The following is a 20281-nucleotide window of genomic DNA, read 5'->3' on the forward strand; positions in this document are numbered from 1 at the left end:
GAAATAAGTCAGAGGAAGACAAATACCATATGATTTCACTCATATGTGGAATTTAAGAAACAAAACAAATGAACAAGCAAAGAAAAAAGACAAATAAACCCAGACTCTAATACAGAAAACAAACTGGTTGTTGGCAAAGGGGAAGTGGGTAGGGGGTGGGTGAAATAGATAAAGGGGTTTAAGAGTACATTTATCTTGGGGCACCTGGGTGGCTCAGTCCGTTAAGTGTCTGCCTTTGGCTCAGGTCATGATCCCAGGGTCCTGGGATTGAGCCCCACATCAGGCTCCCTGCTCAGTGGGGAATCTGCTTCTTCCTCTCCCTCTGCCCCTCCCCCATGCTTGTGCTCTCTCTCTCTCTTCCTCTCTCTCTCAAAATAAATAAATAAAATCTTTAAAAAAAGAAGGTAAGCCCCCAAAATATGTAGGCAGACCCTTAACCAACTGAGCCACCTCAGTGCCCCAAGATTATCACTTTAGATTGAAAGACAAGATTGCTTGAAAGGATAAGAAAAGATGTACTGGGCAAACAATAATAAAAGATAAGTGGAGTGACTAGACCAATAGCAGACAAAATAGGTTTTGTGACAAAAAATTGTTACTAAAGATGAAGAAGAATATTTAATAATGATAAAAGGATTGATCCATCAGGAATGCTACAATTATGAACATATATACACCTAACAACAGAGCCCTGAAATACCTGGAGAAAAACTGGTCAAGGAAGAAATCAAAAAGGAAATAAGTATTTTGAATCAAATGAAAAAAATTTTAAAAACCATGTATAAAATTTTGTGGGACGTGGTTAAAACGGTGTTTAAAGGGGATTAGCAATAAATGTCTACGTTGGGAAAGAACAAAGGTCTAAAGCTAATGATGGCAACTTCCTGCTTATCATACTAGAAAAAGCAGTCCAGATTCACCAAAAGGAAGAAGAAATGAAATACTACCTGAGGAGAAATCAATCAAATAGAAAATATAACAGAGAAAAAAAATAGTGGAGAAAGTTGATGAAATTGAAACTTGATCCTTTGAGAAGATCAATAAAAATAGCCTAGCCAGATTAGTTAGGAAAAAAGAGAAAAGCACAATTGATCTCTGTCCACAGATCCTACAGATACTTAAATATGTGAACAATTTTATGCCAATAGATCCAGCAATTCACATACACTGGACAAATTACTCAAAAGACACAAGTTCACTTGAGCTTGTTTATCATTCATTAAATAGAGGAGGTTCCTTTCTCTCTCTGGTTTGCTGAGAATTTTTATCAGAGATAGATGTAGGTTTTAGTCAAATGCTTTTCCTGCATCTATTGAGATGAGCATGTGGCTCTGTTTCTCCACATTTTACCTGATTTTGGTAATTTGTTCTTTTTTTTCCTGATCAGTCTTTCTGGAGATTTATCAATCTTCTTGCTCTTCTCAAAAAATAAAATTGTAATTTTATTCATCTCTGTTATTTTAATTTTCCCATGTTGGTGATTTTTGATCTTTATTTTATTCCTTTCTTGTGCTTACTTTGTATTTAATTCACTATTCCTTTTCCAGTTTCTTAAGGTGGAAGCTGAGTTTGATTTGAGATCTTTTTTTCTAACATAGGAACTTGGCACTATAATTTTCTCTTTAACCCAGCAGTTGGCAAACCATGGACCATTCAACAAATGCAGCCCACCACATGGTTTTGTACCACCCCTGACTTAAGAATGCCTTTATGTTTTTAAATAGTTGTGAAAAATCAAAGGAAAAATAATATTTCGTGACACATGAAAATTCTGCCAAGTTCAAATTTCAGTGTCCGTAAATAAAGTGTTCCTGGAACGTAACCATGATCACTCACTCCCATGTGGCTGCATTGACAGTACAATGGCGGACTCAAGCAGGTGCAACAAAGATCGGTTGCAACAGAGACAGTGTATATCCATTCTGTAAAAGAGGAAAAGTGACTTCAAATACTGTACTTTTAAGACCTGGTGGAGTGAAGATTATTTTGTTATTGATTTAGATGGCAAAGCATTGTATTGGCCATAGCAAAACACAGCTATGCTAGAGAGTACAATAGACATTGACCTTACCGGGCTAGACACTCATCATCCTTTTCCCAGCTCACAGGAGAGCAACAATCAGAAACATTAGAAAGCTTAAAAGAGATGATCTCATCGCATCAGAATTTCTTCACAAAAATAATAATGAGGTTTGGGGCACCTGGGTGTCTCAGATGAGCATCCAACTCTTGATTTCCGCTCAGGCATGATCTCAGCGTCATGAGATCGAGCCCCAAGTTGGGCTCCGAGCTCAGTGAGGAGTCAGCTTCAGGATTCTGTCTCTCCCTGTCCCTTTGCCCCTCCTCCTGATCTCTCTCTCTCTCTCTCTCAAATAAATAAATCTTTTTTTTTAAATGAGGCTGAAATGAAACTGAGTTTTTCTGAGTGGCCCATTTATTAGCCAAGCAAGAAAAGCCACCTACCTAATGGCGGGTTAATAAATCGTGACGGAGACAGTTGGAAAAAAAATGTGTAAGAGAAGATAAACATATTCTGAGATGTTTAGCCTTTTGGTGAGAAGAAGAGTCAATGACATTGAGAGCAACATCAATAGTCAATTTCAAAACAAGGCAAGTGACTTTGAGTGGTTTTCCTTGTCTCTCAGTGAGTTGACAGTTGTTACTGATACCTCGCAGGTTGTTCATTTTTTGAAACGCCAGTGCCAAGCTTGAAAGTGATTGAAGAATTAGCCTCGACGGATACCAAACAACTACAGGTGAGAATATTTTCAAAGATCAAGTTCAAAAGAGCAAATGAGACTCACAGTTGATGCTACTGATCGATAACACATGATAGGTTGAAATAGCTTTCAAAAAGTACCTGCTAATAAAGAAGGCAATTAATAACCACAGACTCTAAGTACCTCTATTTTCACAAGCTTTGTGCATTCGTCAAACGAGGTCTCCTTCTGCTCTACGGATATTTTCGCCAACATCAATTGACACGCATCGTGGAAGATTCACTGCTTGATGAATTCCTTGAGCTTTTGTACATCCAGAAATGTTTAAATGTCTCCTTTCTTGAAAGATACTTTCACTGGGTACAGACTTTTTTTTTCTTTTTTAGTCCTTTAAAGCTGTTCCTCCACTGTCTTCAGGCTTGCTGACAAGAAGTTGGCAATCAGGGGCGCCTGGGTGGCTCAGTTGGTTGGGCGACTGCCTTGGGCTCAGGTCATGATCCTGGAGTCCCAGGATCGAGTCACGCATTGGGCTTCCTGCTCGGCGGGGAGTCTGCTTCTCCCTCTGACCCTCCCCCCTCTCGTGTTCTCTCACTCTCTCTCTCTCAAATAAATAAATAAAATCTTTAAAAAAAAGTTGGCAATCACTCCTACATTTATTCCTCTGTATAGAATGTGTCTTTTTTAGATTTTTTTTTAAAGATTTTATTTATTTATTCATGAGCGACAGAGGTGGGGGGAGAGAGAGAGAGAGAGAGAGAAGCAGAGGGAGAAGCAGGCTCCCAAGAAGCAGGGAGCCCGATTGCGGGACTCGATCCCAGGACCCTGGGATCATGACCTGAGCCGAAGGCAGACGCTTAACCATCTGAGCCACCCAGGCGCCCATCTTTTTTAGATTTTTTTGTGTTTTCTTTTTGCCCCTGATTTTAAGCTGTTTGTTTTCTTCACGTTTCTTGTGCTCAGAGTTTGCGGAGCTTCTTGGATATATGGATTTGGTTTTCATTTGGGATTTCGGGGATCATTATTCAAATATTTTTCTGCATCCCCCTCTACTTTTCTCCTTTTCAGATTCCAATTACACATTTATTACATTGCTTGACTTTGTCCCGCAACTTGCTGATTCTTTTTTTTTTCCTGTGTGTATTTAATTTTGGATTGTTTCCATTGCGATGTCTTCAAGTTCACCAATCTCTCCTGCATTGTCTCCACATAGTGTATGTTTCATTTGGACCCAGCTGTTTTCTCCTCTAGAACTTTGACTGTCCCCCTTTAAAATACTCCCCATCTCTCCTTGGCATAACCAATATTTCTTCTAGCTTCCAGAACATATGGAATACAGTTGTGATAACCCTCCCAGTGTCCTTGTCTACTAAATGTGTCATCTTTGTCATTTCTGGATTGGTTATGATTGATTTTTCACTTCATTATGGGTCATGTTTTCTTGCTTATATGCATTCCAGATAATTTTTTTAAATCACAGATCACATGTTACAGAAAGATAGTTTGTTATTCTCCATAGCTTATCTCTCAGGGTTTCCTTGTGAATCTAGAAACAAGTGAAATCATTTTCTCTGATACCATTCATCAGCCTGCATAAAGACAGATTATTCCGACCCCCTTGCTGGTTCATAGCTAATCAGTGCCCCCCCCAGATGTTGAAACAAGATTCACTGTTCCCAGACTATCTGCAGTATTAATTCCTTTCCCTCTTTTTAAAATTTAAATCCCCCACCTTTTTTTTTGTTTGTTTATTTAGGACTCAGTCCATGGTTTTGATCTCTACTGTACACAAGTAACAGCATGCTGATGGTTAACTATGTGTCTTTACATTTTTCTTTGACACCAGACACAGAAAAACATGTATTTTTGGGTTTGAAAACATTAGCAAAACTATATAAGGTGCTAAAAATATATATATTATTTTCCCTTAGGGAAGAGGGAAGACAACAGTGGGGCGGGGAGTGAGGAGGGTCTCTGGAATTCTGGCAATGTTCTGTCTTTTCACTTTGTGAAAATTCAGCTGTACCATTATTCTGTGTAGTTTTCTGTAAGTCTGTCGTATATCAATTATAGTGCTTATTTTTTAAATGATGTCTAACATCTGGTAAAAATAACATTGGATTCCTACCCCACATCTTATGAGGTAAATTGCATATCGATTAAGCACTTAATTGTTAAAAAAGAAACCACAAATGTTTGAGGAGAAAATGTGGAGAAATAATTTTTATTTTAAGAGTGTTTCAAGCATGATGTGCAACCCAGAAGCTACCAAAGAAAATATTGATGAATCTGACTACATTGAAATAAAACAATTCTCCATGGCAAAACTCGCCATAAACAACATCAGAAGACACATAGTGAGCCAGGAAAAAGAGTTACAATTCCCACTACAGGCAGTTGAATTCCTTTAATACGTATATTAAAAATGGCTTATAATCAATAGAAGCTAAGAGCCAGAGGCAAATAGAAAAAATGGGGAAGAAAAAGAATATGAGCGAACAGTGCAAAAAATAAAAATGTCTTTTAAAATAGGAAAAGAAGGTCAACTTCATTCACAGCGAAGTACAAATTAAAATTATGCTGAGACACCGCATTTCTACCAAATCGAGGACAATCTGACAGCCCCGTGTTGGTGAAGATGTGGAGGACAAGTAGGTATTTTCATTTATTCCAGACGGGGAGCACTGAGTGCTAGAATAAAGATGGAAAGTAACATGTGAATAACTAACAAAATAACTAAGACAATTTAAAATGCACAACCCCGGGGTGTCTGGGTGACTCAATCGGTTAAGCATCTGCCTTTGGCTCGGGTCATGATCCCAGGGTTCTGGGATTAAGGCCCACATTGGGCTCCCTGCTCCACGGGGACCTGCTTCTCCCTCTCCCTCTGCACCTCCCCTGGCTCATGCTCCCTCCCTCTCTCTCAAATAAATAAAAAATCTTAAAAAAAAGAAAGTGCACAAACCCACTGACCCTAATTACACACATGCCAAATACCATGTAGGTTAGGAAGGATATTTATTTCAGTATTGGTTGTAATGGCCACAGATCAGAAATCATCTAAATGCCCTTCAACAGGGACTTGTTCAGTAAGTGATGGCGTCTAGCAGCACCTGGGTGGCTTAGTCAGTTAAGTGTCTGACTCTAGGGTTTTTTTTTTTTAATTTTTTTATTGTTATGTTAATCACCATATATTACATCATTTGTTTTTGATGTAGTGTTCCATGATTCATTGTTTGTTCACAACACCCAGTGCTCCATGCAGAATGTGCCCTCTTTAATACCCATCACCAGGCTAACCCATCCCCCTACCCTCCTCCCCTCTAGAACCCTCAGTTTGTTTTTCAGAGTCCATCATCTCTCATGGTTCGTCTCCCCCTCTGACTTACTCCCCTTCATTCTTCCTCTCCTGCTATCTTCTTCTTTTTCTTTTTTCTTAAAATATGTTGCATTATTTGTTTCAGAAGTACAGATCTGTGATTGAACAGTCTTGCACAATTCACAGCGCTCACCGTAGCACATACCCTCCCCAATGTCTATCACCCAGCCACCCTCCCACCCCCAACCACTCCAGTAACACTCAGTTTGTTCCTGAGATTAAGAATTCCTCATATCAGTGAGGTAATATGATACATGTCTTTCTCTGATTGACTTATTTCACTAAGCATAACACCCTCCAGTTCCATCCACGTCATTGCAAATGGCAAGATCTCATTCCTTTTGATGGCTGCATAATATTCCATTGTGTATATATACCACATCTTCTTTATCCATTCATCTGTCGATGGACATCTTGGCTCTTTCCACAGTTTGGCTATTGTGGACATTGCTGCTATAAACATTGGGGTGCACGTACCCCTTCAGGTCCCTACATTTGTATCTTTGTGGTAAATACCCAGTAGTGCAATTGCTGGATCGAATGGTAGCTCTAATTTCAACTGTTTGAGGAACCTCTATACTGTTTTCCAGAGGGGTTGCACCAGCTTGCATTCCCACCAACAGTGTAGGAGGGTTCCCCTTTCTCCGCAACCCCGCCAACATCTGTCGTTCCCTGACTTGTTAATTTTAGCCATTCTGACTGGTGTGAGGTGGTATCTCATTGAGGTTTTGATTTGGATTTCCCTGATGCGGAGCAATGTTGAGCACTTTTTCATGTGCCTGTTGGCCATTTGGATGTCTTCTTTGGAAAAATGTCTGTTCATGTCTTCTGCCCATTTCTTGATTGGATTATTTGTTCTTTGGGTGTTGAGAATACCTACTTGAGTTCTTTATAGATTTTGGATACTAGCCCTTTATCTGATATGTCATTTGCAAATATTTTCTCCCATTCTGTCAGTTGTCTTTTGGTTTTATGGACTGTTTCTTTTGCTGTGCAAAAGATGAAATCTTGATGAAATCCCAATAGTTCATTTTTGCCCTGGCTTCCCGTGCCTTTGGCAATGTTTCTAGGAAGAAGTTGCTGCGGCTGAGATCGAAGAGGTTGCTCCCTGTGTTCTCCTTTAGGATTTTGATGGACTCCTGTCTCACCTTTAGGTCTTTCAACCATTTGGAGTCTATTTTTGTGTGTGGTGTAAGGAAATGGTCCAGTTTCATTCTTCTGCATGTGGCTGTCCAATTTTCCCAACACCATTTGTTGAAGAGACTGTCTTTTTTCCATTGGACATTCTTTCCTGCTTTGTCAAAGATAAGTTGACCATAGAGTTGAGGGTCCATTTCTGGGCTCTCGATTCTGTTCCACTGATCTATGTGTCTGTTTTTGTGCCAGTACCATACTGTCTTGATGATGACAGCTTTGTAATAGAGCTGGAAGTCCGGAATTGTGATGCCGCCAGCTTTGCTTTTCTTTCTCAATATTCCTCTGGCTATTCGGGGTCTCTTCTGGTTCCATACAAATTTTAGGATTATTTGTTCCATTTCTTTGAAAAAAGTGGATGGTATTTTGATGGGGATTGCATTGAATGTGTAGATTGCTCTAGGTAGCATTGACATCTTCACAATGTTGGTTCTTCCAATCCATGAGCATGGAATGTTTTTCCATTTCTTTGTGTCTTCTTCAATTTCTTTCCTGAGTATTTTATAGTTTTCTGAGTACAGATCCTTTGCCTCTTTGGTTAAATTTATTCCTAGGTATCTTATGCTTTTGGGTGCAATTGTGAATGGGATCGACTCCTTGATTTGTCTCTCTTCTGTCTTGTTGTTGGTGTATAGGAATGCCACTGATTTCTGTGCATTGATTTTATAGCCTGCTACTTGACTGAATTCCTGTATGAGTTCTAGCAGTTTTGGGGTGGAGTCTTTTGGGGTTTCCACATAAAGTATCATATCGTCTGCAAAGAGAGAGTTTGACTTCCTCTTTGCCGATTTGGATGCCTTTGATTTCTTTTTGTTGTCTGATTGCTGTGGCTAGGACTTCTAATACTGTGTTGAATAGCAGTGGTGAGAGTGGACATCCCTGCCGCGTTCCTGACCTTAGGGGAAAAGCTCTCAGCTTTTCCCCATTGAGAATGATATTCGCTGTAGGTTTTTCGTAGATGGCTTTTATGATATTGAGGTATGTACCCTCTATCCCTATACTCTGAAGAGTTTTGATCAAGAAAGGATGCTGTACTTTGTCAAATGCTTTTTCTGCATCTATTGAGAGGATCATATGATTCTTGTTCTTTCTTTTGTTAATGTATTGTATCATGTTGATTGATTTGCGGATGTTGAACCAGCCTTGCAGCCCAGGGATGAATCCCACTTGGTCGTGGTGAATAATCCTCTTAATGTACTGTTGGATCCTATTGGCTAGTATTTTGGTGAGAATTTTTGCATCCATGTTCATCAAGGATATTGGTCTGTAATTCTCCTTTTTGATGGAGTCTTTGTCTGGTTTTGGGATCAAGGTAATGGTGGCCTCATAAAATGAATTTGGAAGTTTTCCTTCCATTTCTATTTTTTGGAACAGTTTCGGGAGAATAGGTATTAATTCTTCTTTAAATGTCTGATAGAATTCCCCTGGGAAGCCATCTGGCCCTGGGCTTTTGTTTGTTGGGAGATTTTTAATGACTGCTTCAATTTCCTTTGTGGTTATAGGTCTGTTCAGGTTTTCTATTTCTTCCTGGTTCAATTTTGGTAGTTGATACATCTCTAGGAATGCACCCATTTCTCCCAGGTTATCTAATTTGCTGGCATAGAGTTGCTCATAATATGTTCTTATAATTGTTTGTATTTCTTTGGTGTTGGTTGTGATCTCCTCTTTCATTCATGATTTTGTTGATTTGGGTCATTTCTCTTTTCTTTTTGATCAGTCTGGCCAGGGGTTTATCAATCTTGTTAATTCTTTCAAAGAACCAGCTCCTAGTTTCGTTGATCTGTTCTACTGTTCTTTTGGTTTCTAATTCATTGATTTCTGCTCTGATCTTTATTATTTCTCTTCTCCTGCTGGGTTTAGGCTTTATTTGCTGTTCTATCTCCAGCTCCTTTAGGTGTAGGGTTAGGTTGTGTATTTGAGACCTTTCTTGTTTCTTGAGAAAGGCTTGTATTGCTATATACTTTCCTCTCAGGACTGCCTTTGCTGTATCCCAAAGATTTTGGACAGTTGTGTTTTCATTTTCATTGGTTTCCATGAATTTTTTAATTCTTCTTTAATTTCCTGGTTGACCCATTCATTCTTTAGTAGGATGCTCTTTAGCCTCCACGTATTTGAGTTCTTTCCGATTTTCCTCTTGTGATTGAGTTCTAGTTTCAAAGCATTGTGGTCTGAAAATATGCAGGGAATGATCCCAATCTTTTGGTACCAGTTGAGACCTGATTTGTGACCTAGGATGTGATCAATTCTGGAGAATGTTCCATGGGCACTAGAGAAGAATGTGTATTCCGTTGCTTTGGGATGGAATGTTCTGAATATGTCTGTGAAGTCCATTTGGTCCAGTGTGTCATTTAAAGTCTTTATTTCCTTGTTGATCTTTTGCTTAGATGATCTGTCCATTTCAGTCAGGGGGGTGTTAAAGTCCCCCACTATTATTGTATTGTTGTCAATGTGTTTCTTTGCTTTTGTTATTAATTGCCTTATATAATTGGCTGCTCCCATGTTAGGGGCATAGATATTTACAATTGTTAGATCTTCTTGTTGGATAGACCCTTTAAGTAGGATATAGTGTCCTTCCTCATCTCTTATTACAGTCTTTGTTTTAAAATCTAGTTTGTCTGATATAAGGAATGCCACCCCAGCTTTCTTTTGGTGTCCATTAGCATGGTAAATGGTTTTCCACCCCCTCACTTTCAATCTGGGGGTGTCTTTGGGTCTAAAATGAGTCTCTTGCAGACAGCATGTTGATGGGTCTTGTTTTTTAATCCAATCTGATAGCCTGTGTCTTTTGATTGGGGCATTGAGCCATTTACATTCAGGGTAACTATTGAAAGGTATGAATTTAGTGCCATTGTATTGCCTGTATTACTGTATGTTGTCTGTGTTCCTTTCTGATCTTTGCTGCTTTTAGGCTCTCTCTTTGCTTAGAGGACCCCTCTCAATATTTCTTGGAGGGCTGGTTTCGTGTTTGCAAATTCCTTTAGTTTTTGTTTGTTCTGGAAGCTTTTTATCTCTCCTTCTATTTTCAATGACAGCCTAGGTGGATATAGTATTCTTGGCTGCATATTTTTCTCGTTTAGTGCTCTGAAGATATCTTGCCAGTCCTTTCTTGCCTGCCAGGTCTCTGTGGATAGGTCTGTTGCCAATCTAATGTTTCTACCATTGTAGGTTACATATCTCTTCTCCCGAGCTGCTTTCAGGATTTTCTCTTTGTCTCTGAGACTCATAAGTTTTACTATTAGATGTCGGGGTGTTGACCTATTATTGATTTTGAGAGGGGTTCTCTGTGCCTCCTGGATTTTGATGCCTGTTTCCTTCCTCACATTAGGGAAGTTCTCTGCTATTATTTGCTCCAATATACCTTCTGCCCCTCTCTCTCTTTCTTCTTCTTCTGGGATCCCAATTATTCTAATGTTGTTTCATCTTATCGTATCACTTATCTCTCGAATTCTGCCCTCATGATCCTGTAGTTGTTTCTCTCTCTTTTGCTCAGCCTCTTTATTTCCATCATTTGGTCTTCTATATCACTGATTCTCTCTTCTGCCTCATTTATCCTAGCAGTTAGTGCCCCCATTTTTGATTGCACCTCATCAATAGCCTTTTTGATTTCGACTGGGTTAGATTTTAGTTCTTTTATTTCTCCAGAAAGGGTTTCTCTAATAACTTCCACGCTTTTTTCAAGCCCAACTAGTATCTTTAAAGTCATGGTTCTGAACTCTAGGTCCGACATTGTACTAATGTCCGTATTGAGTAGGTCCCTGGCAGACAGTACTACCTCTTGTTCTTTTTGCTGAGGTGATTTTTTTCGTCTTGTCATTTTGTCCAGAGGAGAATAGATGAATGAGAGAACAAAATGCTAACAGGTTTACAACGTCCCCAGCAAATATACTGTATACAAATCAGAAAAGACCTGAAACCAGGGGAAAAGAAAGGGAAAGTCAGAAAAAAGAAAGAGAAAAAAAAAAGAAAAAAAAAAGATAAAAACAAAAACAGAACAATACAAAAAAAGCAGAATATGATCAAATATGATCAGGCTAGTGCATAGATCAGTGCCACAGACTAGATTTTGGGCGTATTTTGGTCTGTTAGAAAAAAGTGCCTCCTAAAATTTTAAAGGAAGAAAGACATATATGTACAAAATAAGGGTTGATACAATGAAGGGATAGAAGATGACTGTAAAGATGAAAATTATAAAAGATTTTATAAAAGGACTTGATAAGATAAGTTGTTTGAAAAAAGAAAGAAGAAGACTTAAGAAAAAAAAAGAAAAAGAAAAAAGGGAGAGAATGTGATCAGGCAGGAGCCTAGAACAGAGCCATACACTAGTGATTTAGGGTATATTTTGATCTGTTAGAAGAAACTGTATCTCAAAATTTTAAAGAGAGAACAACTTATATATATATGCCAAAAATAAGGGTAACTACTATGAAGGGATAAAATATGACTCTAAAAATGAAAAATAAAAAGTTTTTTTTTTTAAAGAGATTGATAAGATGTTGGTTGAAAAAGGGAAAAAGAAAAATAAAAAAAAAAACAGTTAACAAAAATTAACTTTGATGAACTAAAGAATCATGGTAAAAAAAAGCCATGAATTCTATGTGCAGTATTCCCCTAGCGCTGGAGTTCTCCAGTTCTCCTTGATCGGTAAACTTGGTCTTGGCTTGCTAGCTGTTCGTGCTGATCTTCTGGGGGAGGGGCCTGTTGCCGTGGTTCCCAAATGTCTTTGCCGGAGGCAGAATTGCCCCGCCCTTGTCGGTCCGGGCTAAGCAAGCTGCTCGGGTTTGATCTCAGGAGCTTTTGTTCCCTGCAAGCTCTCGGTACAGCCTTGGAAGACCAGGGGAAAAATGGTGGCCTCCCAATCTCCACCCGGGGGAGCTGAGAACTCGGGGCCCCGCTCCTCAGTGCGCCACAGAGAAAAGCAGTCACTCCCTTGTCCCCGGTCTCCGGCCGCTCTCCGCGCTCACCCGGCCTGTGACCGAGCGTTGCTATCTCTGGCACCCGACCCCGTGTGGAGTCTCCAAACCCAGCAGATCCCTGCGGTGCGTTCCCGCGCCGCTCCTCCCGGGGGAGGAAGGGGAGTCTCCCCGGCTCTGCTGCTTGTTGGGTGCCTGCTGGAGAAGCAGTGGCCCGACTGGGCCGCGGATCACAGTTTATGGCAACCCCGAGCTGAGAGCCCGCGCCTCAGCTCCGTCTCTGCAGCCGGCTTCCCCGCTCCGATACCTGGGAGCTCTGCCGCACTCATGCACCCCCGGTCCTTCTGTGATCCCGAGGGTCCTGAGACCACACTGTCCCGCGAGGGTTCCACCCCCTGCTTAGCCACTGCAGCGACGTCCCTCCGCGGAGCCGACTTCTAACCGTTCCGATTTTGTGCTCCGCGGCTCTAGCACTTGCCAGAAGCGGCCGACGGAGGCCCCTCCCCCGCCGTCTATCCTCCCGAATATCGCCTCGGATTCACTTCTCCGCACGTCCTACCTTCCAGTAAGTGGTCGCTTCTCTGTTCAGGGAGTTGTTGCTACTCTCCTCTTCGATCTCCTGTTGAGTTCGTAGGTGTTCAGAATGGTTTGATCCCTATTCAGCTGAATTCCTGAGACCAGACGAAATCCAGGTCTCCTACTCCTCCGCCATCTTGCTCCCCCAACTCTAGGTTTTGGCTTGGGTCATGATCTCAGTGTCCTGGGATAGAGCCCTCTGTTGGACTCCACGCTCTGCAGAGAGTCTGCTTGAAGATTCTCTCTTTCCCTCTCCCTCTGTCCTCCCGTCTTGCCCCACTCGCGTGCTCTTTCTAAAATAAATACATAAATCTTTTTTTTTTTTAAGTAGGAGATAACACATACATGTGCGTGCTATCCCACGTATACTTAGAATATCTCTGTAAGGAGAAATGGATCTAATAAAGGCTGTTGCCTCTGGGTGGGTTTAGAGGCAGGGTTCTTGGGTCAGACTGTTCTTTTACACCCTTTGAATTTTGAACCAGGTATTTCATTTTTTAAAAGGATTTTATTTATTTATTTGTCAGAGACACAGCGAGAGAGGGAACACGAGCAGGGGGAGTGGCAGAGGGAGAAGCAGGCTTCCCGCCGAGCAGGGAGCCCAATGCGGGGCTCGATCCCAGGACCCTGGGATCATGACCTGAGCCGAAGGCAGATGCTCAATGACTGAGCCACCCAGGCGCCCCGATATTTCATATTTTAAAGTGTAAACAAGATTAATGCCTAAAATAGTTAAGAAGACTATAGCAAATGGAAAACAGGTGTCATTCAGTGTGAAGTGGGAACAGCAGGGTACCGAATCGTCTGTTTCTCAGTGCTGTGGTCGGCCCTGCAATTGGGCAGTGAGAACGCAAGAAGTCTGTGTTGTTGCGTTCCGTTGCTCTGCACTTTGGGGTATGTTCCAGTGATGGTGCTGGTGGTGGAGAAGGTGCCTACCCCCATCCCCTCCACCAGTCACCCCATTCTGAGATCCAGGCTGCTGACCATCCAACTTCGGGGAAGTTGGAGCGAGCAGGCACGTTCCCCATCCCAGTTTACCTCCGGCTCCTGCTGCAGTCCCTCCATCACTGCAGGGGGGTGGTGGCCTCCGTCCCCTTGGTGCAGAGGTTTCCGACTCTCTCAGGACAGCCCAGTTCAGATTCCCCAGGTAGTCCTCCCCACCCGCCCCTCGGCCCCCAGCCTTCTGAGAGCTCCGCGCTCCTCAAGCTCCTCAGCTTAGGGCCAAGATCACTAACGAGACCCTGGGGCTTTGGATGAAGCCAGAGCCCTAAGTGGGCCCTGGGAAACCTCGTAAGTCACTCTTTGCTTATGGCGAGTGTCCCTGGGAACAGAGGCGGAGATCACGGGAGAAGAGGGGGAATGATGTGGTACAGCCTGGATGCCCCCCATTTTCTACCAAGTCCTTCCACAGTCCACTGCTACTTTATGATTTGTATCCACAGAGGAACTGCTGTTTGATCTGGGCTGTGAAGAATGAGCAACTTTCCAGGTGGGGAGGGACGCTCTGATGTGGAGAAGGTGCGCGCGGTCAGGGAGAGGTGGGAGACGGGTGGCACAGGCGGGTGTGGACTGCTGCGTGGCTTGGGGAAGGCGTGGCCAGGAGATTGGGGGACCGACAAGGCCTGCGGGGTCTGGGTTGCGATGGCCGGAACTTGCCCTTCTTCCACCCAGGATTGAGGTCACCTACTCAGCCCAGACTGGATCCCTCCCCTCTCAGGCATCACTGCTGGGACGCATATTCCCCCATCCGGGATAGCAGGGTGAGCAAGGCACCCAGACAGCCAAGATGCTGAGGATTTACTTCAGGCTGCCATTTACGGTCTGGTGGCCCCAAGTCTGGCTTGAATGAATGAGTTTTCAAATTTTGTTTTTTTTTTTCTCCGAGGATGCCACGGAAGATCGGGTGAGAGTGCCAGAGACTGAGTGCAGAGCCCCTGCTGGAATTCAACTTTATTTTTTTTTAAAGATTTTATTTATTTATTTGACAGGGACCGCGAGCAAGGGAACACAAGCAGGGGGAGTGGGAGAGGGAGAAGCAGGCTTCCCGCGGAGCAGGGAGCCCGATGTGGGGCTCGATCTCAGGACCCTGGGATCATGACCCGAGCCGAAGGCAGACGCTTAATGACTGAGCCACCCAGGCGCCCCAGGAATTCACCAGCTGTAAACCCATGTTTTCAGTAGAGAGGAAATCCCACAAGGAGGGGGCTCTCAGGTCTAAAAGCCTGAGGGACATAGGACACTGTCCTCCGCTGTCTGTCTCTTTGTCTCTTGTCTGTCTGTCTCTCCATCTCTGTTTCTCTGTCTCTGTCCCTCTCTTCCTTCCTGTCTTTCTTTTTCTCCCTCTCTGTCTCTGTCTGGGCCTCTTGGCCCAGAGCCTGATGAACCCCCAGGGGAGGGATGCTCTGCCAAAGGCGCGTGTCTTCCCTCCCGCTCTGCCTGCCGCTGCCCTCAGCAATTCCCTCTGCCTGTCCCTCATCGTGTGCCTCGTTCCGTTTCTGCACCTCAGTCTGCTTCCTTCTCTCTCCTCCAGCACCCTTTCCGTTTCCCCCTCGCCTGGGTGGGGAAGCACCCACAGACAAGGCAGACAGAAGAGCACGGACTTCGAAATCAGACAGACCTGGGGACCTCTAGCTAAGGGGAGACGCTGTGTGACTCCCCCAAGTCTCAACTCCTGCATCTGTAAATTAACAGTAATGGTGACGTGCCTGCCTCACAGCAGCCTCACAAAGTTCCAATAATGCCGGGCATGGGGCGTGTTTAGAGCATGCCTTCAGGGCTGGATGCGTGGCAGTGACTGTGATGGGGGGGTCATCGCTGTGGTTCTGCTTCCCCCCCCACCCCGCCCCTTGGCGTTTGGAGGGAATACGGGGCTGTTGCCAACAAAGGGAAGTTGGAGGCTATGTCCGTGTCCCCGGGGCAACTTTCCAGGAGGCCTTGGCGGAAGAGCTGCGGGGAGGCTTTGGGGAAGAGAAAGCGAGGCCAGGCACTTGCAGGCTTCAGGGTCTTGGCCTCAGGGCAGAGAGGCCAGGTGACACTGGTCAGCCGCCTGCCTCCACCTTCCCGGTCCCCGCACATCCCTGTCTGCCACTCGCTGTCTGATGTCTCCAGAGATCTTCAGCCAGGGCGGAATGTCACCCACACGCGGGGAGCAGGAAGCACAGGCCAGGACTGAGCATGTGCTGATACGTTGGCGATCCGTCCCATACGGTTCCTGCATTTAGGCAGGGCTGTGCCAGGTGCTTTCTGGACCTGCTGCCGGCCCGCCATCATGAGCGAGGAGGCTGCTGGTGCCTCATGAGACTCAAATTCAGAGCTGTCTCTGCTGGTCGGTGAAACAGCTGAGACAGAACAGGTGTATGTGAACCCCATGGCCCTGTTTGTGCCACTGGGCCATTTTGGCTCCAAGAGACACAAAGGATGGGCTTCTGCTGGGGAGAGAACTATGATGTTACATCCCGGGGCACTCCCGGGGCCCCCCACTGTGCCCTGCACACTGCAAATGGACACACACACACAGTGGCAAGGCTGGAAAGAGCTGTTTTGATATGTACACACTGGTCTGAGGCTCTTCGAATATCCATAAATGGACGCCAACCGTTAGGCCTAGTCTAACGCCTCCCTTACTGATCTAGTGTTCCAGATTCACCTGATGCCCTTCAAAGTCCCGCATAGGCTCTTGAAACATCAAGATATCTTTAAAAAACAGCTTACCTTGGGCGTGCAAGCATAACCACACACACACAACTTTCGGTAGAACCGTGCAATATCAGAACTTGAAGAAACTCTAAAGGTCATCTGGTCCAAGTCTCCTCTCACAGGGGAGGAACCAGACTGATACGTGGTGGCCCGCTCGCCGTCACATAGCAGATGTTCGGAGACGGGGTTCGCGGTTCACAGGCGGTGCGTCGGCGTGGGCTCCGTAGAAATGGCCTCGAGGCACCAGCAGCCTCCTGTGAGGAGAGGGAGCACGGGTTAAAGAGGAAGGAGCAGCTAGAGGGAGGATGGGGTGTGCACAGCCGCATCAGCACTGGCCTCAGGGCCATCCACTGCGTGCTTATGCACTGAGGCCGGGAGGCAGCCATTCGGCCTGGCCAGCTGAGGCTCCTCGGGGACGGTGAGCTTGACTGAGGCTTCTGAGCGGTGCAGTTTTAAGGACTGGGGTGTGTGAAGAGAAAGATAAGAAGAATATGCCTCTTAGTTGAGTGAATGAAGGGGACGGCAGGATCTCTGACGGCGGGGCGGCCAGCCCAACAGGACTCTGGTAGTTTGGGGGGGCACCGGCCCTGAAGATTTCCGAGAGCATGGATCCCCTCTCGGGATGAGACTGATGACACATGCTGAGGAGCACTTTAGGGGAGGAACCAACAGAAGGTGGGGACAACTGTCTGTCGCCAAGGGGTGAGGGCTTTCCAGGACCAGAAACTCAGGGACATCATAGGGACACAGACACAGACAGGAGGCATACCTTTGGGAGAAATGGGGATCAATCCCCTCGCTTACAATAATTCAGCAAACAACAGACATGACTCAAACATTCCATTCCCGGAGCCTGAGTTTAGTGGAGTTGCCAGGACAACGGTGGGATGGGAGGTTGACACCTGGGAGGCAGGGGTCCTCACCCACACGTAGCGTGTGATGTCAGCCCAGCTCTTCCCCGTAGGGAATGTGGGGACTGCAGGGCGTCCCAGGAAGCCCCCTCCCCCCGTGTGCAGGGACAGGTCTGCTCAGGACGGGTGAGTCACGCTCTCCGCATGGAGCCCGTGGTACCAGCATGCGGGAGACAAAGCCGGAAGTCACACTGAAGGGGACTTCGGACGTAACCCCGGGGGCAAAGAAGGGAGAGTTAAGCCAAGAATTGTCAGCTGACATTTGGGGGTCATTCAGGTGGGTGGTGCTGGAGGCAGGAGCGCAGGCTGGGGTCCACTGTGATTACTGAGGGGGAGAGGAAACTGGAGAGGTGAGAGAACAGGGAAGCACTCCGGGAGGTGTGTGGTGCACCTGCCCAGTCTTCCTGTGGGGTACAGGAGGGGGCGCTCATCCACAGTGACTTCTGACTCTGGAAAGGGGTCCGGGGCTAGCTCCATTCACAGGAGGTCGAGGAAGTTTCCTCGAGAAACGACGCCGTAGTTCGGGACAGGTTGAATTGGAAGTGTGGGCAGGGCGTGTGGGTGGCAGTGGTCTTCAGCTCGGAGAAGGCAGTGGGTCTGCGGGGGGGCCGGGGCTGGACGTCGCAGCTTGGGCCTCGGGCGTGTCCCCCATAACACGGGGCAGGTGCGCATCTTCCCCGGGACGGAGCCAGAGAGAAGAGGCAGGCCCAGGATGACCATGGGAGTGTCCTGAGTCCAGCTGAGGGGAGAGCGGGAAAATAGAAGTAAGACAACAGCCAGGGCAGGTGAGGACAGGAGGGCGTGTGGTCGGTCCATCCGCAGAGAGCCCCGGCCCGGGCGCATGCAGGGGTAGCACGGGCCTCTGCAGGCAGGAGACTCCGCTGCTGCTCCAGCCCCTCACCCGGGACTCTGTCCCAGGAACAACCATCTCCATACCCCGGAACCAGCCGCTCGGGAAAGCCTGTCCCTTCAGAAATCTGACCCCTCAGGCCACTGTCCACTCAGGTGTCCATCCCCACCTTCCTCCCTGAAGGCTGGCCCCTCGGGTGCAGGGGCTGCGGGCTCAGAATGCTGGCCAAACCCGGGGGCTGGGTGGACAGGTGTGCAGAGACACCTGGGTGCCTGGAAGAGCATGGAGCATGGAGGCCAGAGGGAGAGCAGGGGGTGGCTCCAGGCTTCTGAATTCCTGGGGGACACTGGGCTGGGGACAACAAGGGGCAGAGAGCGCTGGCTTGGGGAGAAAGGCCGGTGTCCCCGGTGGAGGGGGTGTGGGGACCATCTGTTTTCTGGGAGGCATGTGTCACCGCGACCCTCCTCTCTGGCCCATGCACCTGTCCTCCCACAGGTCCCGACATGAGCCCCTGGCCCGAGTCCAGCTGGACCACCCCGCAGGAGTTCGTGATCCTGGGATTCTCCGGGTGGCCCCACGGGCTGCAGCAGCTGTTTTTCGCCTTCCTCCTGCCGCTCTATCTGGCCACGCTGGCCGGAAACCTGCTCATCCTGGGCCTGGCTGTCGTGGACCCTGCCCTGCACACTCCCATGTACTTCTTTCTGGGGGCACTTGTCCACTGTGGAGGTGGCCTACACGCTGGTGCTGACCCCGCACATGCTCGCCGGCTTCCTGCTGCCGCCGGGGGGCCAGGTGGTGGCCCGATCCACCTGCGCTGCCCAAATGGGCCTCTTTGTGGCCCTGGGCAGCTCTGAGGGCCTGCTGCTGGCCGCTATGGCCCTGGACCGCTACCTGGCCATCTGCCGCCCCCTCTACTACCCCCAGCTCATGACCACGGGGCTCTGCTGGTACCTTCTCGCCTCCTGCTGTGCTGGGGGCTCTGTCCTGGCCTTGGGGCTCACCATGGCCATTTTCCAGCTGCCCTTCTGCCAGGGGGCCTCAGTCGACCACGTCTTCTGTGACCTCCCGGCGGTGTTGGTGCTGGCCTGTGGGAACCACCAGCTGCAGGAGCAGGTCCTGCTGGCAGCTTGCCTGTTGCTGCTGGTGCTGCCCCTGGCCCTGATCCTGCTGTCCTACATCAGGGTGCTGGTGGTCATCCTGGGCGCCGGGGGGTCTGCAGGCCGCCACAAGGCCTTCAACACCATGGCGTCGCACCTCACGGTGGCTGTGCTTCACTACGGCTGTGCCACAGCCATGTACGCCAGGCCCCTGAGTGGCCGCTCCCTCAAGGAGGACAAGCTGGTCTCGCTCATCTACATCAGCTTCACACCACTGCTCTACCCCACCATCTACACGCTGCGGAATCAGGATGTGCAGCGCGCCCTGCAGCGGGCGGTCAGCAGCAGGACAGCAGGGTCCGTCCCCCAGGCTGACATCAGCTAACGGTGTGAGCCAGGTGGTGTCTGTCCTGAAATTGCCCTCATTGAGGGGAACCTCACCATTCCAGAGCCCTCTGTGGCTCCCCGGGACGGGCTGGACAGAAACCTGAGTACGGCGTATCAGGACTCCAAAATCGGACCTCAGCCTAGTTCTTTGGCATCTGTGGACATTTCAAGCTGAACAGTTCTCGTTGGTGGCCATGCACTGTGGGATGTTCTGCGCCCCTTGTCTCTGCCCAGTAGATGCCAGTAACACACCACTGCTCCCCCGCAGTTGAGATGACCAAAACTGTCACCCAACATGGCCAAACGTCACCCGAGGGGCAAGGTCAGCCCTGGTGGAGAACAGCTGCGCTGAACTCTGGCCACACAGTATCCGCTGAAGAGAAACGAGTGCTCCTACACAAGAAGTTTATGGCTGCGTTATTGGTAACAGACAAAAACTGGAAACGAGCCAAATGTTCATGGACATGGGCTAGACACAGAGATGGGGCGCCTGGGTGACTCCGTTGGTTGGGCGTCTGACACTTGATCTCGGCTCAGGTCATGATCCCAGCATCGTGAGTTCAA

At 46.9% G+C, this 20281-nt stretch overlaps 1 protein-coding gene across 2 annotated transcripts; it reads left to right on the plus strand.

Annotated features, from left to right (window-relative positions):
• The first annotated feature begins 5306 nt into the window (after positions 1-5306).
• On the plus strand, positions 5307-20281 carry LOC113933155 (olfactory receptor 10AC1-like). Of its 2 annotated transcripts, none has more exons than XM_035722075.1 (2): positions 5307-5368; positions 18729-20281. In XM_035722075.1, exon 2 carries the CDS (start codon positions 18990-18992, stop codon positions 19713-19715), a length of 726 nt encoding a protein of 241 aa, XP_035577968.1. In that variant the 5' UTR covers positions 5307-5368; positions 18729-18989; the 3' UTR covers positions 19716-20281. The 2 variants fall into 2 exon arrangements, with proteins under 2 accessions (XP_035577968.1, XP_027468782.1); XM_027612981.1 differs by lacking the exon at positions 5307-5368 and adding an exon at positions 16929-17147.

This window comes from Zalophus californianus, chromosome 10, assembly GCF_009762305.2.
Source record: "Zalophus californianus isolate mZalCal1 chromosome 10, mZalCal1.pri.v2, whole genome shotgun sequence".
Classification (NCBI taxonomy): Eukaryota; Metazoa; Chordata; class Mammalia; order Carnivora; family Otariidae; genus Zalophus; species Zalophus californianus.

Coding starts and splice junctions, on each gene's coding strand:
- LOC113933155 (XM_035722075.1), top strand. CDS start 18,990: ATGCTCGCCGGCTTCCTGCTGCCGCCGGGGGGCCAGGTGGTGGCCCGA.